Source organism: Protomyctophum bolini (assembly GCF_963924005.1).
Source record: "Protomyctophum bolini genome assembly, chromosome: 14".
Taxonomy (NCBI): Eukaryota; Metazoa; Chordata; class Actinopteri; order Myctophiformes; family Myctophidae; genus Protomyctophum; species Protomyctophum bolini.
This window is the reverse complement of record NC_137875.1, coordinates 17,249,311-17,276,304: the sequence shown is the minus strand read 5'-3', so window position 1 is coordinate 17,276,304 and position 26,994 is coordinate 17,249,311. Positions and strand designations below refer to the sequence as shown.

Sequence of the window (26,994 nt, the reverse complement as noted above, 5' to 3'; positions counted from 1 at the left end):
ACAGTTCAACAACACCCCCGGAAGCCAGGAGGAAGCGAATGTTGTGCTGATGCGAGCACACTGCTCGCAGTCACGGTTTACTTTATATTTTGGTGAATTTAGATCATTCGATATAATTAAATAAGAATTAATAGGTATAAAGGCAGAGCTAAACAGTTTTAACGATGGACAAGCTTCGTCGTGTATTAAGCGGCCAGGAAGAGAACGAAGAGTTGGGTCTGACAGCACAGGTAATGTAATGCTAGTTCTGCTATGTCAACAGTTAGCATCATTAACTAACTTTAACGGTCCAGCAAGCTACATAATTTAGCTCAGAGTCTGGAGAAGTTTGGTTGCACATTGCTAAGATTGAATTCCGTTTGTATAGCGTCAAATGTGTATTATTTATTTGGTCGCTAAACTAACTTTGTTCTTTTTATTCAAACAAAAAAAGTATGTATTTTTGTGCAGACACGTCAAGAAAGTATGTCCATGAGACTTAACTTGATCAGCACAGTTATGAGCTTTGCTATTATACTTTCTTTGATCTCCCAATCCCATCGAGTTGTCAGAAGGCCTGTCATGAGTTCTCCACTCTCTCTTCTTTCTAATCACTTTAACTTATCAATAGTTAGGCTAACCATTCCAATCAATTTCACTTGTCTGTGTGTTGCCACTTTTTACATGCTTTCATGAGAAGGAGGAAATGAGGTAAGATATTGACTCATGTTTGTGATGAGTTCATCTGAATATCACTACTTTAAATGTGTTTTGATTGATTGATTTATTAACAGTTTGCAGAATTACAGTACATTTCAAGTACAACTCAATACAAAAACTAACAGTGAGTGGACAACACCATAAAGCATCACATTTGTTTACAATAGGGTGGGCTAGGGCCCACCATTTTCAATTCATCAAAACATTTAGATGTACGACTATATAGTCAAAAGGAAATCATCACAGGAGGTAAAAAGGCAATATACAGGCATATACAGTGAGGGGGAACAGGGGTGGGTGAGGGATTCAGAATTTACGGGGGCCAGTTTTGAATTGCAGCTGTCCGTAGGTGCCCTTTGAGAGCAGTTTTGAAGGAGTCAAGGGATTTGCATGTCTTAATGACTGTTGGTAGGGCGTTCCACATTTTGGTGGCATAGGAGTGAAATTAATTTAGTCCCTTACTCCCTTGTGTGTGTGCAGCATACCAAAAAGAATATGCTAGATGTTAGAACTGAGCAGCTTTAGGGAATGAGCCATAGACTGTAAAAAATATGGACAAAGCGTTCCCTGGGTCTAACATGAACGTAAAATGAAGCCTGTCAGTCCTTGCAATGGAAGTCGCCATCTTTCTAGATCCGTTTTGGTCCAGCTGGCCATTGGCTGGCCCAGACAACGAGGCGGGACTTCCCCCCTTCTTCTCCCTTGGTTTTTATTCTGACTTGAGTGGGAGGGGAATCCCTATCATAGACTGTAACGGTAGCCACGCCCCTCAGAACATACGCAACTTTATGGTAATTTTTTAATTAATGGGACCATAATTTTCCAAAAAGAATATTATGACATTAGAAATGAGACTTTAAACTAGTGACTGGAAGAAGAAAGTATTCATGACCATGTTTATTAAGGTAATACAGTGGACAGTAATACATGGACTTCTATGGGGCTATGGGTTTTTCTGGGTCCAATGACAGCGCCACAACAGGCCATTATATGAACTTTCATTTCCTTAGTGGCTTCACAAAATATCTGTCTGACTGCCCCCCTGGAATGAGCTCTATTCCTTCTATGAAACCTTTCATCTGTTAGCCACTGTCTGCATATATAATGTCCTCCGGTTGGTTTCATATTCACCTATTCGTCTATTTTATTTATTTACAGACATCTTAGAGTTATCATGGTTATACAGTATAGGATTTCTTTTTTTTGGATCCCAATCAGACCTGTGCCTAAAGCCTAAAGTTATAATAGACCGCAAATCTTCTTGGGGGTCCACATTTAAAAACGTACAGCTCGCATATCGTGAATCACCGCAAAATAAAACATCAAACATTACAGTGCATGCAAATCAACTGTAGTGTCTTCACTTATTATTATATACAATATTCACTGTCCAATCTCATGTTTTATACATACTCAATAATCTGCAGCACATACCACAAAATGGCCATCACAGGCTTATTGTGTGTGTGTGTGTGTGTGTGTGTGTGTGTGTGTGTGTGTGTGTTTTAAAATAATGTGTGTCCACCCTTGGCAGTTGTACACGTCATCAATAGGAAGTCCACGTGTGTTGTTTGGTGGGGTATTTCTGTGGGTCATTGTGACATCCTCTCATTGTTCTCTCACCAGGTCCTTGATTCTACCACACTCAGCTACAGCACCAGGGTGAAATGGTTTGTCATATGCTTTGCTGGAGGCATCCTGTGCTCGATATTAGTGAGTCTTGGTGTTTTCTAAAGCTTTTATACTTTGCCACACACAGCAGTCACTTTGCCAACATGCTTTTCAAATGGATCCTCTTTATCGCTTGAAAATAAATAAATATATATATTAGTAGTTTAGGTTTAGGTCAAACCCATACACGTTTTCCCACTGCCTCTTAATTTGTCCCATAACGGCTAAATGCTATTTAATGTTTATGAATATAAATCTTGGATTTGGACTTGGAGAATAATGTAGATTCAATCAATTAGCTAAAATTGGCAAAACCTCTGTTGCTGACATTCGACACAAATGGGTAGTCGGCCACATAAGAGTAAGACAGTTGGACAGTTGGCCCTATTCCACTGATAACAGACAGAAGCCACTGCATGCTGATAATTCACACTTGTACACATTCAAACCCCATATGGCCTCCCTAGCCCTACTAGGGCTTAAAGGGTTAGTTCAGATCTTTGGACTAAATCTGTAGGAAATACTCAACCCAGTGTTACCCCGTCTCCCATCAAATGCCCGGAACTACCTAACCCTTTAAGTGCTTGGGAGGGCGTTGAAGCCTTTTTTATGCTGACAGTGCTGTCAATTTCATCTGCCATATCCAAGTTTACCCCCTGATTGTTCTGTAAATTAGAGTTAAAGGACCACTTTTCAACCTATCTTCATATAATAGGTCCTCACTAATAAATAATCATGAAAAAAATGTTGCAATTTGTTTCTACTCGGTCTGTGTCTCATAGGAGGGCTGTGGGCAGTTCAGAAACCGTCCTCCAGTGACATCATCGATGGGGAATACAAGCTAATAGAAACGGTCCCTAGTCGGTCCCTAGTCCTGAAAAGTTGCATTGCGAAAATAGAAGCCATCGTTCTCACGTTGGCTTCAAAACATTTTTGTAAAATAATCTTGTTAAAATCTGCCTAATAGTGATGTCACTGGAGGACGGTTTCTAAACTGCCCACAGCCCTCTTATGAGAAAAAAATCACACCCATTTGAAGTGAGTGGTGCAACTCCATGTGGGGGTCCCCGGAAGTTATAGACCCACAGGACCACGGCCGGGGTGCCGGCTGATTCCAGCGAGCCGCCCCACGTCTGAAACGGTTGAGAAATGACATAGTTACCGACCTTGTGGGGGTCCCTCTACTATACCCTCTACTGTACTGTACTGTACTGGCACACCCGAAATCATCATATATACAGTTAATATGTGCGTGTGTGTTTGTGTGTGTGTGTGTGTGTGTGTGTTAGGTTGCTCACAGGTGGTGAAAAACAACCATGCTGTTTTCGTGCTCATACCCACCCAGGCACCCAGCCACACACACAGCTCCGTAAGAGGGTTGCACCACTCAAAAATCGTGCCATTTTATCATGATTATTAGTGAGGACATATTATATGAAGATAGGTTGAAGTGGTCTTTTAAATGGTATCCAGGAATTGGCTTTACAGAGCTTTGGCACCAGGGGGAGCCCATGTTCTGTCATTATCACTGTCATAATCAAATGTCTAGAAACTTAAAGAAAGTGAAGAGTTTGATAGTGAAATGATTGTATAAAATTATCCAAGATGAGGTTAGTTAAAAGTTGCATCTGGTTGGAATGTAATGACAATATGACATGTCTTTATTTTCTGTTTTACCAGGGTTCAGCCTTATTGTTCTTGCCCAAAGCCGGCATTAAGCTCTTTGCTGTCTTCTACACTATCGGGAACCTCGCAGCACTCTCCAGGTAAGACTGCTACCTGAAGCAGATATTACATAGTACATAATACATAGATAGTACATTTCCATCCTGTGTGGGACATTATCATGATATTCAAATAAATATTAGGACAAGGACAAATTCAGTGCTGCTGATATTAGGACATGTACACGTAACTCTAAAGTTAACACTTTATTTTGGGGAATCCATATTTGTGTCTGTCTGACTGTCTGTGGTGGCTAATCTTAAAGATTATGTTTATCAGCATCACATTTATGAGCAGACCGCCAGGAGGCCAAGGAATTACTTCAACTATTTTTTCCCCACATACTTACAGTATACGTTTTTAATGATAGTGAATTGATTGATTTAAATATTTATTAACAGTTTGCAATTACAGTACATTTCAAGCACAACTCAATACAAAGACTGTTGATAAAAAATAAGTTAATTAAGTCCTTGGCAGACATTGAGTTAACTGCGAGTGGATGACCCAATAAAGCATTACACTTGTTTACAAGAGGGTCCACCTTGTTCAATACATCAAAACATTTAGAGACGTACAAATAGACACTTCTATATAGCCAAAGAACAAAACAGGAATTCATCATAAAGGAGCTAAAAAGGGAAAAGAAACATATACAGTGAGGGGAGAAAGGGGTGGGGGGGGATTCAAATTTTACGGGGGCCAGTTTCGAATTGCAGCCGTCCGTAGGTGCCCTTTGACAGCCCTTTGACTGTTGGTAGGGCGTTCCACATTTTGGTGGCATAGGAGTGAAAATAATTTAGCCCCTTGTTTGTGCTGAATCTGGGTTGTACTGGGTTTGTTGCACTCCCTCTGGTGTTGTGGGTCTGGACTTCAATCATTCAATTCAATTCATTCAATCATTCAGATCGGGCTGAAACCTTGCCCAAATTTAGGATCAGACATCAATCAAGGTATTGAAGTTACAGATGACAGACGACGTACGCCACATGACGTTTAAGATCCATATGGGAGTCACACCATTACACTCAGTCTCAGTCTTGTTTCAGAACAATTGCAACACGTCTCAGATTTGAGTGAATCCCACCAAAGTATATACTGTATTACAAAACCATATCAAATTGTTACATTTTTGGGTGCATCGACAACCTATCTCTAACCCTAACTTAAACATAACCGCAAGAATGGGAGCAGCGCAGTTTGAGTGGTATTCTGACCATTGTTCCCGCATGTCGGTCTGTTGGCGGGTCTAATCTTAGTACGCATCCCAACCTATGTGACTATGTCCGGCTCGCCGGAACCGGGCTGGCACCCTGGGCGCATGTGTTCCTGTGGGTCTGGAAGTTCCGGGGGCCCCCACACGGAGTTGCACCACTCAGTTCACACGGGTGTGATTTTAAAGTATGCTGTGGGAAGCTGAAATTGACAAGTATTTTTACTCAATTTAAATAGTTCCTTGGAAGTGTGCCATTCATAGACAGAGTAGACCGTAACCTTAGGATCCTCCTGGAATTGGGAGGTTTCACATCCTATACAGTGTACAGACATCTGTTATTTATTTATTTTTAATATTTATTATATTTAGTTTTTAGATACTACTTTGCGTCTATTGTGTGTGTGATGTGATTATTTTTCTATGACATGTTTATTCTTAAGCAACTTCAGACAATTCTCATTATCTCATGACATTAGCAGCTTGCATTTGACTATAAATGCAGACACCAGATTGTACCATCTACTTTGGACCTCAGATGCTGTGACAAACCACATAGTGTTTTCCATTGTTGACTGTTCATTGACGGTGGTATTGTTTCCAGCAGGGGGCAGTATTTCTTTGTCTCAAGTGTCATAGATCTACCAGTAATATGTTGACAGACACACAAGACAATGACAAACTGGGTCACCTTGGGTTTCCAAACCCCTGGTTACTGCTTCAAAGACATAACAGTGTTGTGTTTTAGGGCTTTGAGCACGTCAGTGACTTGGAATGAGAAGATCATTATAAAAAGCCAGATAGTTTCACCACTGACTGTCTCAGGAAGGCTGTATCAGAGACATGAGTCAAACACAAAACACACAGAATGAAATAGTTTCTACAAAGAAATATTTTCTACAAGCTCACAATTCAATGTATCGTGGCATGTTGTGAGGTTCTAGATGCGCGACAAAAGATTAAACGGGCCATACATTTTTGAAAAAGCATGACAAGATGGAATAATAAGGTTTCTGCCTGAAATAATATTAAGCATTTTGTGCAAGTTCATTGTTTATAGAGTTTTTATGAAGTTTGGCCTGCTTCCTACTGGGGTATACTGTAGATATAGGACCGTAGGCATTCACTACTGGGGTATACTGTAGATATAGGACCGTAGACATTCACTACTGGGGTATACTGTAGATATAGGACCGTAGGCATTCACTACTGGGGTATACTGTAGATATAGGACCGTAGACATTCACTACTGGGGTATACTGTAGATATAGGACCGTAGGCATTCACTACTGGGGTATACTGTAGATATAGGACCGTAGGCATTCACTACTGGGGTATACTGTAGATATAGGGCCGTAGGCATTCACTACTGGGGTATACTGTAGATATAGGACCGTAGGCATTCACTACTGGGGTATACTGTAGATATAGGACCGTAGGCATTCACTTTTTGGAGATGTTGAACCAAATGTGGATTACTCTGACCCTATTTTGACGTCTAACTTCCTCACAGCTAAAGTCAGTGATGGTTAAAGCTCATACATAGTCTGGATTTTCGGTGGTGAGGTGACCATCGAACTACAACATGACGTCACGAGCCGCGGTGAAGAGAAAACCACTGCCCCAGCCCTTCTCTCTGTTTTTACTCACCACCGCTCAACGTTATTTCAGCTCCGGTGGTCACCTCACCACCGAAAATCCAGACTATGAATGAGCCTTTAGACGCACTGATGTAATGGCCCACACTCCCACAGCCAAATCAGTAATCTGCCGTGTGAGAGTCCATATCATTACTGTGTCTTTCGCCCTGAGCACTTGACAGCCCTCACACAGAACTCTGCACACCATGCTGTAATGTACACTCTGAACAGACAGCAGCCCACTCAGCCCTACTCAGCACTTTCTGGCTAGATGGAGATAGCCTGTGTTTTTTACTCTGTTGCTGACGTCATACCTGCGATTCTTCAACCTGGGTATTAAGAAACTGCAGTGGAGTTGTTGATCGTGGTTTTGAATGTGTCATCGAGTACTCATGATTATTACTGTGTACCATGACCAGTGTTGGGGGTAATGGCGTTAAAAATAACGGCGTTACTGTAACAGAATACTTTTTTGGTTAAGGGAGTAACCTAACGGATTGTTTTGCAATTGGATTAATCAGTTATTTCGTTACCTTTTCCCAAAACAATGGCGTTTCTTAGTTACATTTAAGACCTATATTTCCCTGTTTTTTCTGTTGGAACTTTGACAGGAAAAGACTCGCTCACCGTATAAACAAAGAAGTAAAACTCCTTAGACTTGAGACTTGGAAAAATATATTTTCTTTTATTTTAAGATGCTGTGCTCATGGTGCTCTGTGCTCATGGTGAGATTAAAAAGCAAAACGTTTTCGGTCCTCAGACCTTCGTCAGTGCTATGGTTTTTTACAGACAAAGAACTTGCTTTTAAACAGCTTCCAAATAATACAGCTGAGGTGCTGTGCATTACTAATTGGTGACATCACCAGATTGTGGGCGTGGACATTACAGAAGAGATAAATATACAAAATCAAAGTTATATATGAAACAAAAATATTGCATACATCACATGTTGACAGACTTATATAATCACTTTTTGAATATAACTTTTTACTCTATAGGTAGCACTGGAGGGAGAGATCTTCATTCAAGCCACCTGGATTGACAGACTTTAAATTAAAAAATCCATCTAGATTCAGTTTGGAGGAGTTTGGTGTCTAAATCACCCCCTCTTCTAGATTTCTTAACTTGATCAATAACTGTGTAAGACAGATCTGCTATGGAGTGACCGGCTTCATTGAAGTGTCTGGCGACAGGAGATTTTATGTCCTTGCGTCTGATGGCACTCATGTGTTCTATGATGCGTGTGCGGACTGCCCTGGATGTTTTGCCTACGTACTGCAGATTACATTTACATGTAATCATGTAGACTACATTAGAGGAACTACAATTTACAAATTGTCTGATAGTGTATTGTTTGTTAGTAACTGCACTAGTAAATGTGTTAGTTTTCTTGGAGTTTTTACAGGCCACGCAATGTAGACAAGGGTAGAAGCCGGTGACTCCATCCAACCGCCCGTGTGTTGCTGGGGGGGTATATAGCAGTCTGCTTTCACGTCTCTGATGCTTTGAGATCTATAATGAGAGAAAAGAGGAGGGTCAGTAAACACTTTAGCACCTTCAGGATCAGCTGACAAAACATGCCAGTGTTTCTCTATGATGCTACGTATATCATTGCTCAAAGGATTATAAGTAGTGATGCAGGCACATGAGTGTTTCTTTTTGGTCTTTGCAACCTGGTTAGGATTATTTAATTTAGTTAAAGCAGAGTCAAGCCATTTTCTGGGGTACCCTCTATCAACAAAGTTTCTGTACATGATGTCTCTCTCTTTTTCAAAATCTGACTGACTGTTACAGATTCGTTTCAGTCTGAGGAATTGAGAATATGGTAAACCTTTCTTTAGAGCAGAGGGATGTGCACTGGTGGCATGTAAAAGACTATTCTTGTCTGTTGGTTTGGTGTACAGAGTGGTGGACAATTTGCCATCCTGAAAAAGTACACGGGTGTCTAGAAATGGAATTTCATGTTTGCTGAATTCCATGTTGAATTTAATGGTAGGTGCCAGATTGTTCAGGTAGGACACAAAGCTATGAAGCTCTTCCTCAGTACCTTGCCAGATAAGGATAATATCATCAATGTATCTCTTAAATAACAACATATTGTGGGCATAAGGATTGTTGTGCCACACTGAATTGTGTTCAAGGAAGCCCAAGGCAATGCCTGCATAATCTGGACTGAATACTGAGCCCATTGGTGCCCCCTGCAGTTGGAGATGATAGGAGTTCTCAAATAGAAAATAGTTTTTGTGTAAAATCATGGATGTCATTTCTACCAGAAAGTTAGTTGGAGGTGTCAATTCATCCCTTAAGTCTAAATAGAATCTTAATGACTCTGTGCCTAGATCATGGGGGATATTAGTGTATAGGGAGACCACATCAAGGGTAGCCAAAATAATATTGGCAGTGGAATTGAGAATATTTACCTCTGAAAGTTGTTGTATGAAGTCTCCTGTGTCTCTTAAATAAGAGGGCAATTTGGTTACAATGGGTCTCATGTGGCGATCAACAAACTGAGAGAGGGGCTCTGTAAGGCTGTCATTAGAAGCCACTATGGGTCTGCCTGGAGGGTGAGAAAGAGATTTGTGAATTTTTGGAACACAGTAAAATAGAGGGACAGAGGGTTTGTCTTTGGTTAGAAATTTGCACTCTGCCGGAGTTATACAACCCTCCAGCAATGAATCCTGGAGGAAGTTGTCTATTTCCTTCTTATAGGAAGGTGTAGGATCTTTGTCTAATTTGACATAGTAAGAAGTGTTAGAAAGTTGAGACAGAGCTTCATTGACATAATCTGTTCTATTTAGTACACATAGGCCTCCACCTTTGTCGGCTGGACGACAAATCACATCTTGTTTTTTAGACAAAGCTATAAGCATATCACGTTCCTGTTTTTTCTGTTGCCACAAAGGAAAACACATTTGCGTTTCCTGAATGAATGATCTCTCTGTCAACCGAGATGTGAAATGCTGCAAGCAACAACATCGTTGTGCGTGTTAGACAAAAATGAGTGACCTGCTTTGCAGTCTGACTGTAACTGACTGTAATCACCATTGTAATCTACCATATTCAATAGGTCATCTTCAAGACCATAGATTGCCAAATATAATGTATTTATATTTGTCAATCTCAGTTGAGACACTTTTCACAGCATCAATGTACTCATTCTAACTGCAGCTGTCAATCTAACAGCTGACCTGACTTCTTCATGCTCACTATCACTATGTCAACGCATGTGTACTTGTGTAACTATTTGTGTGTCGCTCTTATCTTTAGAATATATCCTTATATGACCATTTAGTATAGGATCTCTAAGAGTGTACTATAAGAATGGTCTGAGAAGGGAGTTGGAAAAGGCTTGAGCCCAGGGGTGCCATTTGGCTCCTGCGAGGGCATGGAGAGAGGACAGGTCTAGCACACCAGTCTATTATGATCATGATCTTTCAATAAAACGTTGTCAATCCTTCATTTTTGGAAGATTATTTAATCCACAACATGGATTTGAGCTGAGAGGCCCTTTTAAGTCACCTTAACCCATTGATGCCTGAGGCCAAATCTGGGAACGCCTTCTAGAGCCTGACCTAAGGTTTCTGAAAACCTTCAAATTCTGATTCATTCTTTTTTAATGTATAGCAATAGCTGATGAGACACAGAGAGCGTGCCGGCATCAAAGGTAGTACAACGTATAGGTTGCACCAGGTGTCATTAAGTGGCAGTTCTTTACATTTACATTATATTTTTTACGGCCATGGTCTGTGATCGAATACTGGAGAACTCGGGTCGCCGACTCTTCTTCATCTTTGCCGAGATTTCTTCCCCTTTCGCCGACTCTTCGTCACTTTCCGGTCCGAGTTCTGTCTGAGAACTCGGACGGAAAGTGACGAAGAGTCGCCGAAACGGGAAGAAATCTCGGCACTGGAGCGCGCATCTAGCTACTGCATGATGATCATGCACGCTGATCAGACAGCAGATCAATAAAAGCATGCAAAAGCATTCAGCTTTCACAAGTGTGCCCATATAGAGAGTCCCTCGCAGGGTAAACAAAACGTCATATAGCACATGGCTAATTGTACCGTGCCAGGGAGGAGGAGGAGGCGGAGCGGCTGTAACTTTCTCCAGGCCAATAATGGATTTAATCATTCCAAATAGGTCTCCATTCATTGCTACGGTCGACATGCTCGTCTCACTGTCACTCGCTTTTAGTTTTGACTAACGCAAGCGCAAAGCAAAGCTATTGCTGCGCTGTGCAGAAGTGCCATTGAAGTTGAAGTGAATGCGCAAGATTTGCGACATTGAGGGGGGCAGAAAACTGAGCGCTCGAGCACTGTTCATGCAGCCTGGAGTTCAGAGGAGTGGGACTAGCTGGAGTTTGATAGTTGAGATTGTAGAGCTTGTAGATCTGTCTGTTTTTGCAGCTCCGGTGTCAGGGTAACAATAAGAAAAAATTATAGGCAGAGATGAAGTGAAGTTGAACAGCCAAGCAGCAGCAAGCTACGCTACGCTAAGCTAACATCACCACCACCATGGCTGGTGTTGTGTTAGCTTAGCAGCTAAGCCTTAGCTTCTTGCAATGCTATAGCGTTCTCACTGCGGTCTCACGGTGCAGGCACTGTGGGCTGCTGCTTGGAGAGGAGAGGCTACAGGCGGCTCAGCGGCTGCTATGACCAAATTGATTGTGTGCAACATGACAACTGTAAAGTATTGTACAGTGACAACTATTGAAACTTTATTGTAAACAAACACTGCGGTCCACCCAGCTCCACCCCCCTGGCTACAGCAGGCAGCCAGGGGGCTAGCACAGTAGCTAGCAGTAGCTAACATTCAGAAACTTGCAGCTGCAGCTGCTGAAAGTGCCCCGAAACGTGGAGAATATTCGGCAGAATCTGAAGATGAGTCGTCGCGCGGCGAATCTTCTTAAGAGTCTGCCGAATATTCTCCACGGTTTGCCGACTTGTCTTGAGAAGTCGGCAAAAAGGGTAAATCCGCCGAGTGTTCTTGTTACCCTGTGATCTACCGGCACAGCCTTTGTGATCTACTGATAGATCGCACTCTACCTTTTGAGCACCCCTGTGACTAATGTAACAGAATACTTTTTAATTGCAGTAATATAACGTAACGGAATACTGTTAAAAGTAACGCAGGAACCCCTTTTGGTGTTTTAAGCATTACGTTGTAGCTGTTGAAAAATAGCAGATCTACAAGCTCATAGCACGGCACCGAGTGCCGCGCTACGAGTTCTTAGGTCTGCTATTTTTGAAAAATCGTGAAAATGTGGGTCCAAATGTTTGAATATATTCTTTCAGAGCGAACATTTTGAACTAATCTTTGCTGAGAACGAATGACACAGAAACATGGGTTTTTCAGAAAACTGTCAGGATTTAGAAGGCATTTGTCTCAATGGGTTAAACTTACTGCTGCGGATATGTTTTACATTTCTACATGTTTTATGTGTAACTAATGACTTTTTCTGTTACATTTCAAGCACCTGCTTCCTGATGGGACCATTAAAACAGTTAAAGCGCATGTTTGAACCAACAAGACTGATAGCCACCATTGTGATGCTGGTAAATACATAATTTTTCTTCCATTTTAGTTACTGTTAAGATCTCTGTAAATCGTCCTTTGTAGCTGTAGGGTGAACAAAAGAAACAAAAAAAATGTGACAACATTCTTACAGGGTTCTTCAGCAGTTATTTGGGATGGTTGAGGTGCAATATAGCACCGCCGCCATTCAAAACCCATGTGTGGTTCTTGTTTAGTTTTGGCACCTTTTTAATGGTTTTTGATTTAGCAGAATTAGACAAAGGTGCTATGTAGCACGTTTAAGACAGGTGCTGTACGCATTTAAGACAGGTGCTATGTAGCACCCTTAAAACAGGTTCTGTAGCACCAAAATAAGGGATGATATATGATTCTGATCCAAATAACCACTTTTAATACTATTTAGTACCGTATTTGTCAGTAGGGAACTGAATCTGTCAGTACTGAGGACAAGATGAACGGACTGCTTTGTGGCACTGTTAGGGACCATGCCATTGTCTATGATGAGTATTTGTTAATAACGCAAGATGTTTTAATGCCAGCGTATCTTTTCCGACCTGCTGACGTCACGTCAGATTACGTCTGCATGACGTGCGTTTTGTTGACATCTGTTCCTCCGGGTTTATTTACCGGTAATCTTTTTTATTTAATCTAATCGAGGGGTATCTAATCTATTTATCTATCTGTGTGCTTGTTTATCAATAAATCTGGAGGAACAGACAATACACAGAGTACACAGAATAATAGAATGTTATTAAAAAATAAAGCTGTCAAATGATATACGGTAAGGTAATCTCTTTTTTTTTCCAAATGGCATTGGGTTACAATGGGGAGCATGCCCCCCAAAAGGTGTGAGGCTTTGCTGGTGACACACTTGCTGGTCTGGTATATATGTTATGTGTCGAGGAAGGGAACCAGCCGCTCATAGCTAGCTCGTGTCAAAAGCAATACCCAACATTTTGATTGAGAGTTTACCTCCTGCATTGCTTACTTACTCTATCCATGACAGTCGACATGTCATGTGTGAGCAGACACAACATGGAATTTTTCTGTGTTCCATTTGTCTTAAACCCTGGATTAAGTGAGGCTCCAGTTTATTGTCATCTTTATTGACTTACTCCTTAGCCGGAGGCCTGCGGCTGGCTAACCTTTGAGTGTGCATACCCGATTATAAGATTTGGAATCCTTGTGGTATTACCCACTTTGAACCTGGTGTCTTTTTTTGGGGGGGCATGTTTCCGTTTTTTGTGGAGGCAGTTAATGCCTTTTGGTCGGGTGTTTTCTGCGGTTCACATATAACAAAGGTGTTTACACTACATTTTTAGGGCGGCTATGGCTCAGGAGGTAGAGCAGGTCGTCCAATGATCCATGAGTTGGCGGTTCGAATCTCGGCTCATCATGTCCACATGTCGAAGTGTCCTTGGTTCAAGACACTGAACCCTACATTGCCTCCAATGAGTTTGTCGGTGTGAGCTTGCCACCATTGGTGTGTGAATGTGGGAAGTGAGGACGCTGGCGTTGACTTTTCGCCGCTTCACCTCCCAATGTATGAATGAATGAACCATTGTAAAGCACTTTGAGCACTTGAGCGCTATAAAAATGCAATTCATTATTATTTTTCATCTTGTGAGTTTTGTATTGTTGTGCAAGCTTGCCAGATATTTACTTTTTTTTCACCCTCCAGCTCTGCCTTGCCTTGACACTCTGTGCAGCGTTTTGGGTAAGTAAATATATGGACTGAAATAGGTTGGACTATGTAGGTATATATCTAGGGGTGCTCCTGATCAGCCGATACCGATCTTGTGCGTAAAGGGAAATTTCAAATATTTCCCAAATGATTAAATGTCAAAACTGTTGCTTTCTGTGTGGGGAGGAAGCGAAGAATGTTTAGGCCTGTCACAAAGATACAAAGTGATATTATACTATATATCTGATTGACTTTCATACCACTTAACTGGTATAAAACATGTTTCTCCAGATCGGGAAAATTACTGATCAAGTTATTTGGAGTGAAAAGCGTTTGATTTAAATTTAAATTTAAAATCTGTGGCCGATCGATTAGAGCACCTCTATACTGTATGTATTGGCATTGGGTTGCTGCAGAGATTTTCACATCACATCTGTTTTGTATTTCTTTGCACAGTGGGACAAAAAGTTGTTGGCTCTCATCTTCTGTATTCTGCAGTTCTTGGCAATGACATGGTAAGTGTTACCTCCCTCAGCAATGTTTGCACCGTAGCACAGTTGCCTAACAATTATTTTGTCAATGATACCAGACCATTCAAATCAAGATGCATTCACAGAAAACTGTAACTATCTTTAGTCCAGCTGCCTCAGCTTATATTATGTGTCAATGACTTGAGATAATTTGGCTAATTATAAGCTAATCTGATTTTCTGCCCTGGGCACATGCTTGGCCTAAATCCTGTAAATGGTTAAACTTGAAAGCAAAGCAAAGTGACCATGTTTACCCAGGGTAACTGGACTAAGCTCAATAACTTGTTTACAGCCAGGCCCTGCTCATAGAACATTTCATGGTAGGGGTTCAGTGCCTTGCTCAAGGGCACTTCAGCAGTGGTAATTTTAACGTGCCGTTCCGGGGATACGAACTAGCGACCTTCCGATATCAAGACCGCTCAGCAAACCGTTCGGCCACCGCTGCCCGAACTGTAGTGCACACTTTGGGTCTCATGCACATGCTAGGTCTGAGGAGTAAAAGCTACCTTTGAATGTTTTGAATATTATAACGGTATGTTGTTGATAGCTTATCAATTAGTTAAACTTATCAGTAAGGAACTACAGTATGAAGTGCCATATAGTTTATCATTATTGTGACTCTAGGTCGCATTTACTATGAAAACTTGCATCTCCCGTCAGTTGGTTGGACATGCCTCCATATATTGTCACGCCTCGTCACATCACACCTCCATATATGGTCACGCTCGTGACACGTCACACCACCATATATGGCCATCTCCATTTATGAAGATCACGACACTGACCTCATCTAACCCTTGATAAGATGACATCTGACCTTAAACCCTTAGATCTCAATATATGGAGCTGACCTGTTCTGACAGTCCATATGTTGATCCTCCCCACCCGTCCTACCTGTTCTGACAATCCATATGTTGATCTGACCTCATCAAACCCTGTACACTCAAGGCACGTTCCATATATGGCCAGTAAAGAATTCATTCCATATGTTGATCTGACCCCCAATGCCAAAGCGCCAGCGCTCGTCCAGCAGTCTGCCGCCACCCAGGCGGATACGTGCACGCGACCTTGCCCTTAGGGCGAGGTCGCTTCTCGCCTCAGGGCATCTTACTGTTAGTATAATTGGAAATTAGTATTTAGTGGTATTAGAAATTTGATTGGCTTAGGATTTCCCTAGTATTTATGAACATTTTAATGATTTGACGTTTGGTTTAGGTACCTGTGTTTAGTTTAGTGACGATGAGCTGCGTCACCTTTCACTTTATTGCTTGGGAGAAAAAGGGATGTCAGGGTGGACATAATTTCCTGTCATTTGTGGATTGTTACCTTGCCAACTAGTGCTGGATAGTACTGATTGACACCTTGTAGGTTAGTGGGGTCGACTTGCAGCACGGCAGCAAATAAAAAGGTCCAGCTGGTGATGTGTCTTGGCGTGTCAGTGAGTGTATTTGTTAATGTGAGCATATTTGCACAGCGGCAACAAAGACTTTCTGTATGAGAACACGTACCTCCAGCAGCTCAAGTGGAACATAATGGATGGTCTCTCTGGGCAGCGGAAACCTGCGTCATTGGACAAGACATGATTGGCCTTAACTTTGCTGCTAGAATGTACACGGTGTACTCTCTCACTCTGACTGTACTGTGAGAGTATGAAGCATCACCTTGGCAACCACAATTGCACATTCAAGCCTAGTCAAGGACACGGTCCATTTTCATACAGACGCACCTGTCTCTGTTAACCTGGATACCAAACGATATACAACATATAATATATAATTATGTTCATAATACGTATTTATCGTTTGTGATATGGAACATTACGGCTGTAACTTGCCAAACCCTACACTGTGCGGTACCCAGGACCTTCCATTACCTCAGCCTTGTAATTATTACCACACTGCCTGCTCATTCCCACATCTACGGAGTAGAAGAGCAGTGCCTGCGCTGTGTGATGGTTGAATGAGAGGGCAGCCATACGCAGTTAATTATTCATTTATTGTACTACATGCCTACATGTTTCAAATATCTGGGATGCTTGAAGGGATTGATTTGGCATCGTCGTTTTGGCTATACCGTGGTTGTAATCACAGTCAACACAAGACTAATAAACACAATGTCTTTATTACATTTAGTGTAATCCTTGGTTATCCCTGTAGTTCAGTTCATAATTTAAAATGTGTTTAATGAGGTGATCCAGTGTTTATCAAATTGTCCATTCCATATGTTCTTGTTTCTGATGCACTGTTCACAGCTTGAGCATTGTCCTTTTTTAACCCTTTAGAATGTTCTATAGTTTATTTAGTTAGTTAAGTCCAAAAAGCAAATCCAAAAATTGTGCAAGTCAATGAGATACAAACCCAGGCTTGTGTTAAATGTTAAAAGAGCCAGGCTGAACACATTAGCCTTGTTGTTGATGATTTAATCCTCTGTTGCACGTCTGTCAACGATGCTGGGGTTAATGACTAATCCTTTTCATTTTGTTGATGTTGCCTCAATAAAGAACATGTTTACGCTTTTTGTGTTAATCATCAAAATGCCTTTGTTAGAGAAAGAGACCGATGCTACAGGGTAATGTTACTGTTTTGGGCAAGCTAAAGCCATGTACCTAAACAACATTTTAAGCATTCTTCATGATTTGTATATGGCATGGGTTTTGGTCATGCCTTAAGTATTGAGAAAGCACACTGAGAAAGCCTTTAATATGACTACATTGGTCTTTCAATGTTGTACAAGTGTATTTTTAGTGCATTTTATCTATTTAGATCTTGTCTTGTTTGTGAGAATAGGAAAAAGACAGGTGCACTGACTCTTCTTTCTTTGTTCCTTTTCAGGTATAGCATCTCATACATTCCCTTCGCCAGGTAAGACAGCACAGCAGCAGCATTAGTGTTTGAGCCCAGTGACCATGGTTGCCACTACTGTGAATCCAAATGCCAAACGTAAATAAGTGACACTGTCAGTCACATGCCCACAAATGTAACTTGGGAAATTATACGTCGAGGCAATCCTTGAATGAAAACATGTTTGTGTTTACTGCTAAGCACCGTGCTGTTTGTCTTCAACACGTGGTCGTAATCCCGTGCTAGGAATAGACAGACGTCACGTCACTGGCCATCCCTGGTCACCCAAATGGCAGCATGTTACTTCACACCCTCAGTGCTTTAGCCTTATATGGCCATTTGTTTGGATGCACAAAAAGTCAAAATAACATTCTGAGCGTAAATGGCACTGTATAGTCAAAACTTGAGTGTTTTGGCTTGCATAATGTTCACTTTATGTGCGCTGGGAAGGTTTTTCCTCTCTGAGGACATACAATACGTGTAGTTGTGTAATCTAATCTATATATGGAGGAGGAGAGGGGCCATAGCTGAATGGTATAGAGGCCACTTGGGAAACAGAAGTTTCCAGGTTCGATTCCTGGCCCCAGCAATGTGATGAGGTGTCTCTAAGCATGACACTCATCCCTAGCCCTAAACTGCTTGTCTTACCACTTGGGCAGCAATCAGCTAGGTGAAGATGAAAACAGAATTCCCCTTTCAAATTCTGTCACACATATTCACAAACGTTCAGAGGCACTGGAGCACACAATTCTTTTATGAATCTTGAAGTGGACTGAGGGTCAGGTTTTTATGATCCCCGTATTGGCATTCAAGAAATTGATTGTAATCATTTGAAAAGTAAAAATAAAAAAAGTCCTCAAAATGTTGCTTTTCCGTCCGTCTAAATCAAGCCATATGTCCCCGGCACCTGAGTGAGATACCCCTCAGTATTTTGATATTAACCTGCAGGCCGCATTAAGTGAGGGTGGGGCCCGCCAGTTGCCCATGTACGTGTATGCTTTAATTCATTCTGACAGCTGAGAGTCGTCCCACAACATCCCTCATTACCCCTCCCCCAGCCCAGATGCTAACACAGTCCAGACAAAGACCAATGTCTGTGCTGCTAACCTCCCAAAGTCCAAATCTATACAGAGAAGTGTACAATTTTGCCATATGTTGTTGACTGTTTTAAAAACGCTGTGGGTTACACGTTTACACGTGATTCCTTTTCGTTTCGTTTGTTTCTTTGTCAACAACGGTTTAGCATTTTCCTCTTGCCTTAAACCCCTTGCACTAATCCATTTTTTTAATTTAGTTGGGATTGGATTATTTAGCTGTTTTTTGTCTGTTTTTCATGTTATTATTTCACAGAGGTAAATAGAATAGCTAGCATAAACAGTTGATTTATACTTTACCATGTGAGGGTGTCACGCACTGAAAGTAGCTGATCTACAAGCTCACAACGATGCGAGTATAAATGATCCCTGCCCATGCTCAGTCAAACTGTGACATCTAGTTAGCCACAGCACCACAGGTCATTGGGGAGTTGATGTATTTTACCCCATTAACTCTATTTAAGACCTGCCATCCACACACACCATGTTAAAACCTACTGCAAGTGATCCTCTGGCAGACAGAGCAGTCATTTTGATATTTCTTCAGAATTTGCACACATCTAATTACTGATTTTTCATACTGTGGTTTTGGAAGCGAAAAAAGCCGCACCTCAAATGACGATCGAGAGTGAATCTTTGGGTATTTTAAGTAATGGCAAAAAGGAGAATGCTGAGGTTGGATATTTGTGTAATGTACTATGAATTATGAAAGCACAAATCAGGTGAAGGTGTAGGTGTGAGTCACCAGTCTTATCGACCAACCCCCTCCTCCTGGGTTTGGCTACGGTCGGCTCTCCTTTTAACCTTGAGTGGGTTCACACCTCCTCCACTGAATTTTGAGTGTGGCAGGCAAAGTCTGCATAGCAACACACTGATGGTGATGGCAATGGTAATGGCAACAATGAAAGGAATGGAAGAGGCAGCTGTCTGGCGTTGCCTTGGCGATAGTCTCGCGTTGCCAGACTGCCTCTTGCAATTTTCAAATACTTCCGTCATACAGTCTGGAGCAACGGAAGCTCTATCATGAGTAAAATATAAAGCGGTGGAGCCTCCTCCCCACTTCCATTTCGTCTTTACAGTTGTCTAAATTTATCCTAATATAAATAAAAATATGTCTCAAAGCATATATGGCTCAAAGCATATATATGGCTTGCTGCTTAGCCAAAATGGAAATAAAAAAAGAAAGCTCTAAAGATATTTTAAAATATCTTTTTGTGAACCGAAATGACAAACGGATTACTCTGATTTGGGAGGTGTAGTTCCAGACTATATATAGCATTCAGAGATTGTGGAATAGTTGTCTGGCTAAACAAGACTAACTTAGCGATGGCTTGCCTTGTGCCGTCCGTCAATGCACAGCACCTTGAAAGAGGTAGCATGTGCTGCTGCCTCCCAGCCAAAACACGCTTACTTATTCATGATGAGCCTCTCCCTAGCCCTTGGACAAAATGAGTTGTGTCATCTTCACTTGTGTCTGCATGACAGAAACTGACTTTGCTTCAGCAAATATATGGTCGAATGCCAGCATAATTAGAACTATTTTGCCCGTTTATCTTTTTTTTTAATTGCTATTCATGTGTCTTTGTCTTTACAGGGATGCTGTGATGAAATGCTTTACTACCTGTCTGAGTTAGAAAGGCTGAGTCCTTGGTTTCACATGAAGACCGGTCCCAGTATGCAAACTGCAAGCTCAGTGGCTCTGTAAAAAACAAATCTATATATATATATCTAAATTGTTTTATACGCTATCTCTCTACATTCTTAACATTGCTGTTATCAAACTGTGAATTCTCACTTTTGCAATTAATTTAGCCATTAACTAGATTGTTTTCTGTGGCTACAATCATAACACATCAGCTGTGTATTGCTTTGGTTGTCAGCAAGACGACTTTTAACGCTTAATATGTTTTAAAAAGATATTGCTATTGGTTTCTTGGCCATTTTGTACCATTCAAGGGCAGGGACATCAAGTTTGCTTTGCAGTGCCTGTAAAATACAACACAATTGCCTTTCTACTTCATGCATTTGTATGTCCACTATGTACAGTAACACAATGACTACACATGCATGTTTATGTAAATTGATATTTCTATCGGTCAATGTGTTCAGTGAAGCACAAACAAGCTGATAATACACTGGAGTTTATCATAGATTCATGATATTGAGGTTTGATCAGCCAAAGAAGCAAAGAACCACATAGTCTGTCTATAGCTCTGCCACATGTTAATATCTCAACCCCCACCCCTACATACGCACAGATCACCTGCATTAATAGTCTGTCTATAGCTCTGCCACGTGTTAATATCTCAACCCCCACCCCTACATACGCACAGATCACCTGCATTAAAAATATATATATATTTAATGGCCAACCAATGCAATAATGACTTGGTCCATTCCGCCTTTGTGAGCGTTGTGATTTTGACGTGACCTGATAATCTACCATAGCCTGCATAGGATTTCCCATGTTGCTTCTGCTTCAGCATGATGGCATAGCCATAGCCTCTGAGGATGCAGTTGTCATGACAACCCCGGGAACATACATTACAGCCCACCCCCATCTGCCATGCTTATGATCACATACATAGTTCCTTGTGTTACTGCAAAAATGTGTTCTTCCATGATGTCAAATACCTTGGATGACCTTGTGGTCAGTCTTGGACCATGATGTTGTTTTGCTTTACAGTCAAAGGATTTAAGACCTGTGGTCTATACTTATTCACTTAAGTCTTGTTGTAGCATTTAGGATGGGAACCCCTTTTGGATTTTACTTATTTTTTTAATCTTTCAAGACGGGAACCCCTTTTGAGGTTCTTGTTGGGGTTCTTGTTGCTATGTACAGTATAGCAATATTTTTGTATTTTTTAATACATATTTGAAGTTTCTCAGAAAAATGTAGGTCAGGATTTAGAAAGCGTTTTTAGAATCGGCCTCAGTCCTAAATGGATTAAGGGGTTTCTCCAGGCCTGCTAAAAAAAAGCATGAACGGCATGAATCTTTGTTTGTTTGTTCACACATTCGCCACATTTTATTTAATATTAGTTACCTCCCCTCTGCCTCATATACGACCCCTGCATAGTTTCATTTGATGGTCCTATACTGTGACTGTGGATTATCCTGAACAAAATCTCCTTTCAGTCGTACTTGTTCAAACATTGGCAGAAAAACAACAAATCGAGAAACAAAAAGATCACACACCATCAGTTTCAAGGGACACAATAATTCAAGGCTTTGTTCTCTTAATTGAAGGGGTGTTAGTTGAAGTTTCTTAACCTTCCTTCCAGTGAATTTATTTGATGGTTGGGCAATGTTTCTGAGCTCTGCCAACAGTTTCCTGGTGATATAACCCACTGTTTATTCAATCAGAGCAGAGTGCTGCTATGCCAATGCATTGACTCACTCCAAACACTCCTGATTCAGTGCACCACAAATTAATATGAACTATAGGCAGTGTGCCACAATGTCGTAGTTAGGATTCCATGAGTTATATATCTTTCTTCTGCTCTTGGTTTACTCGCTCTCCATTGGCTGAACAAAAGCAGAAATTCTTAAAAAGCTATGTGTATACACAGAATTCCTGGCCAAGCCCCCTACTTCAGTTTTTGTTCTTTATTTTGGCGCGTGACTTGCAAGGATTTTCCGGTAACCGTGTTGACAGTTTGTTTATCATCAGACCGTCAAGACGTGTTTGTTTGATTCTCGTACTATGGATTCTCGTACATTGTCGGATTGATGGATGGATGGATAGAGGGGAGTATTCACTCACCTATTACTAAGACGCTAATTTGATGATTGGGTCAATAGGAGACTATACTGTCTTGGTCATCAATTTATTGGCTTAGGACTTTTGCAACAAAAACAATCTCCATGAATTCAAGGCTTGGGGTGTGTAATTGATAAAATACATTTTTGGGTGAACTACTAATTAGAATGACTGAAGATGTATTGCCAGAGGAAGTTCCATACAAGCACTCCCTATTTTTCTAGAGTTTCCTATTTATGTAATTCTACACTATTGTGTTAAAATGATGTTAATACGTAGAGGAGGTTAAACTAATGTAATGTCAGTAACTCAAATTTAATTTCAAGTTACTTAAATGTACCACTGGCCTTCTTTTAATATAATACTGTTGTGTCCCTTTGTAGAGCAACAAAGGATTTGTGCGTAACATTGTAATATATATTTTTTGACTTGTGATTGTAAGCTATTTTGTGATGTAACTTGTTAAAAAAGTGATGTGAATGTTTAGGCTTGTCATTTGATTGACCAAATTGTCAAACTATTTATCCCCCCTCCGATCATAAACCTCCTCAGGCAATAACAAATAAAAGGATCTGCAGTGTGTAAATGGCTATTTATTGATTTCTCTATACACTACACATACACTATTTATTTTTTTCAAGGACCCCCACCATAACTGAGTGTTGTCTAAATGGAACAACATATTGATCATATCAAAATATTTAATTTTATCTTACCCTTCTTGACTTTGAAACGTGGCCAGAGAGAGACTAACAGTATGAGATATATGCCCTAATCACCGCGATTTGTGTAATTTCTTCAATTCTTTGAATTATTAAATTATGCCATGCAGGTTTACTCTGGAGTCTGTACTGTAGATAGAACTGCCAAATGCCAAAACCATATGGAAGAATGGAATTGTTCCTGAACTGAACTAACACTAGCACTGGGTTTTTGCTTGGCTTCTATAGGAGACTTTTATAGTTACCCGGTAATCATATTGTTTCTTCAAAGAGAACTTTATATATCGACTCGATAGTGTGAAAATAATGAAACTACGTCATCCCATCCATGTGCTTTCATTTATTTCTCGGCTTTGTTTAGCAGCTTGGCCACGCCTCCCAGCCAATGGGGTAAAACCAAAAACGCAGGCTTTAGTATGCTCTGAGGGCTCTGTCACAATGAGTCACTGTCATCAGTGGCACTACACTTACACTAGTGCGTATGATGAGTGACTGAGAGGACAACGGGTGCACTTCTGGACCGTCAGATCATCATGAATTATGTCCTCGTCTCTTTGCATGAACTTTTCAACTTTGCACTTTGAGGACTGCAGCTTTTTTTCATACACCAATTCTTATTCGCAACCCCGAGAATATGCCTTTTCCACCGATCAACCTCCACCAGCGGATCTCTTCCCCTGGCAGGGAGCTGTTCAGGAGAAAGAAAGCTCCACAGCCCGAACTCCTTAAAAGCAAACCGGGAGAAGAAGAAATAAAGCACTTCTCTGAAAAGCTGTCCGCGTCTTGGACATCAGCCAATTTCAAGAATCTGGGTCGAAAACCCCAGCAACACAAAACGAAGCCTTCTCCTACTAATACTACTACTACTCGGGGGCTAGTAGCTGCCGGCCAGGAGGCTCGTCGCGGTGGTGGTAACCCCTGGTTGACTGTCCCCAAACCTCAGGACTCTTCTTGTGACGCCTTGGCACTCTCCAGCTCCATGGAGGAGTCCTCCGCGTCTCGCCGGAGCAGCAGGCAGTCTTCGTCGCGGGGCTCCCTCGGCAAGGATCCGCCGGACATCCAGTTCACCCTCAGCCTCACGCCCGAAGCTATTCTCGTCATTCAGAAGCGCAACCTAGAGAAGCAAAGGACCGCTAATAACAAGCAACAGAAGACGTGCTGCGCGCCGGGCGCCGGAGACTTCAGGCACAGGCGGGTGTTCCCTTCGTCGTCCTCGTCCAAAAAGACGCACGGAGGTGGAGCGCAGCAGCACCGGAGCGGGATCCCCGTGGCCAGCAGCAACAAGCAGCCGTCCGGCTCCGCGGAGGAGCAGCCGGACATCACCGCCATCGTGAAGATCTCGCTGCTCAACGACCAGTACAAGTACGACGACGTGGAGTACGAGGAGGAGGATGGCGACGTGGACGAGACGGTGGTGAGGAAGTGCAAAGAGTGGCTCAAAGGGGTCGAGAGCGCCGCGGCGTTTGGAAAGGCCGACAAACTTTGCGCACTGCCGCACGTTAAAGGATGCTGATCGATACCATACCTCACATTGACACACGCATATATATATTTATTTATAGCCTACATAAGTCTTGACTCGATGTTTATTTGACTCTGATGCCACAGGCTGATGGTGAACGGAACGAAGCGCATAAATAGCCAAACTCGTGCACGCACGGGGATGTTAATTGCTCTGCGGGTGTTATTCGGTGTAGCCTTTATTTGGCGAAGTTTGAAATGGGTACTTTAATGTACTGTACTTTTTTTTTTTTTTTTTTCAACCAGTCGTTTCAGTGAAGGAATGCCGTGCGCGCGCCCGCGGAGCGCTGGAAACGTTCCTTTGTGTCGGAGAACAATAGCTGTCAACGGCAACGGGGTTCACGCGCCTTTCTTTTGGAGCAAAATTGAGACCGTCATTTTATATCTTTTGTAGAGACTAGAGAATAATCTCTTTTCCACTAGGCCTATTTAATATTATGCGGAATATTTGTACTGTACCTTTTTGCTGACATTTTTATGTCACTAAGTCACTTGAAAGTAAAATGTTTTAATCTATGCAAGTGTCAATGAGCCTTCTGAAATATTTTTTGTGAAATTTGTTTGTGATTTGCAGTAGGCTATACTTGACTACCGTATACTTGACTTCAGTTGGACAGAGCAGTTTTTCTCAAAGTGTTGGGGGACACCCAGGGGTCCTTGAGGGCGTTGCAAGTGAATATCCACCTCAAAATCATTTTAATCAGCTGATCTACAGTACAAGCCTACATGTCATGATGCAACACGTGAGCCGGTGAGCGTGTAGATCTGCTATTTCCAAGAAATCGTTGAAAAAAATAATATTTATGAAACATTTTAACAATTTTACCTTGTTGAGTCCCTGGCACAAAATATTTTCAGATGGGGATGGGGCCCGGGGGTCAGAGGCCAAATTTATTATGGTTCTTGACATACAAAAATATAGAGTTGTCTTCCACTAAGGAAGTTAATAATCTACTCTTGGTAAAATTATGTTTGACAATCAGAGACCTGCCTCTTCAGGTTTGGAGGTTGTGATATGCCTATATTAACTGTTGATTTCACAATGTCTACTGGCTATCTGCTCTGTTCTGTGTTGCTCTTGCTAATGTAATAACCCAAATACTAACTTAATTTAACTCTTGAGAGTGAATGTAATCAAATGGATGGACCATTAAGGGTCCATTTGTACACTCAAGTTACAAATGCACACATTAATACTCAGGATTTTACGGTGTAAACATTGCACTTTCGTTGACACTTATCAGCCAAGGAACTTGGAACACTATACTGTGTACAGAAGCATCTAAATGACCTGTCAATCAACCTTTCCAAAGCAGTTTTAAATTATCCATTCCTGCTGCAAAGAAAGCAGACCCGAAGAGAGAATAATTATTCATTACATGTAGTCAAGTACTGTACTTATGTATCATTTCAAGGTGTTCAATTCAATTCACTCTTTATTTCAGACTCAGAAGAATCCATATCACAAGGTACTTTTACTTAACTTGAGTATTTCCATTCTTGACACTTAATACATCTACTCTATAAGGGCCGTGCAAATATCACTGAGGGGGCAGGTGCCCAAACCCCAGAAAAGGGCACATGTGTGCATAGAGATTTTTGGGGTGGTCTTTTTGTGGGGGTCCCTCGTGCCATTTCACACCAGAAATGTAGTAGGCCTACATTGGATGTCTGACGCTAATGCAGCAAACTGTTCCACAATAACTTGGCCCATGTCATTGGACAGTAAAATAAGCAATACGTTCTCATTAGTCATGTAAACATTAAAATATGATATGTTTCAGGGCCACGGATGTTGCATGGGAAGGCCCTCTGCAGGTGCCTGACTCCAGTACATCGCAGAGGTAAACAGTGTTAGCTTTAGTTACTTAGCAGTTAGGTAGAATTATGACTATATATCTTCAATATCTTTCAAAAATCTACTTGCATTTATTCGAAAATAGCCGATCTACAAGCTCACAATTGTGAGCTTGTAGATATTTTCGAATAGCTGGGCTTAAATGGTTATTATAGTCTAATAACATGATAGATATGATTATGCTATTTTCAGTAATTTCTTATACTAATGTGTTTGTGCTTTGACATAAGTAAACTTACAAATGCAGGACTTTTACTTGTAAAAAGTATTTTTACACAATGGTTTTGCTACCTTTACTCGAATCCAGTCTATATGTACTTCTTCCACCATTGGCAGAAAGACCTTTGAACTAACAGCGAGGCAACGTGTTCATAAAAGTAAATAGCAGAATAACAGTTGGACTAAAAGGTTTATTATGTTAGATTAAACACCCAAATTAAACACACATTAAAATATACAGTATATGGCTGTCACAAAGGATACCAAAGAACTCGCCAGT

The 26,994-nt window shown here is 41.3% G+C and overlaps 2 protein-coding genes across 2 annotated transcripts; both read left to right on the top strand.

The window, feature by feature from the left end:
• The first annotated feature begins 17 nt into the window (after nt 1–17).
• On the top strand, nt 18–20,941 carry sft2d1 (SFT2 domain containing 1). The gene is made up of 8 exons (XM_080782432.1): nt 18–230; nt 2,326–2,412; nt 4,051–4,136; nt 12,422–12,503; nt 14,165–14,200; nt 14,624–14,682; nt 17,529–17,558; nt 20,226–20,941. The coding sequence occupies exons 1-8, from the start codon at nt 165–167 to the stop codon at nt 20,263–20,265; spliced, it is 486 nt and encodes a 161-aa protein (XP_080638558.1). The 5' UTR covers nt 18–164; the 3' UTR covers nt 20,266–20,941.
• Nucleotides 20,942–23,468: 2,527 nt separating this feature from the next.
• prr18 (proline rich 18) lies at nt 23,469–25,405 on the top strand. The gene has a single exon (XM_080781855.1). The coding sequence runs from the start codon at nt 23,751–23,753 to the stop codon at nt 24,627–24,629; it is 879 nt and encodes a 292-aa protein (XP_080637981.1). The 5' UTR covers nt 23,469–23,750; the 3' UTR covers nt 24,630–25,405.
• Nucleotides 25,406–26,994: the final 1,589 nt, after the last annotated feature.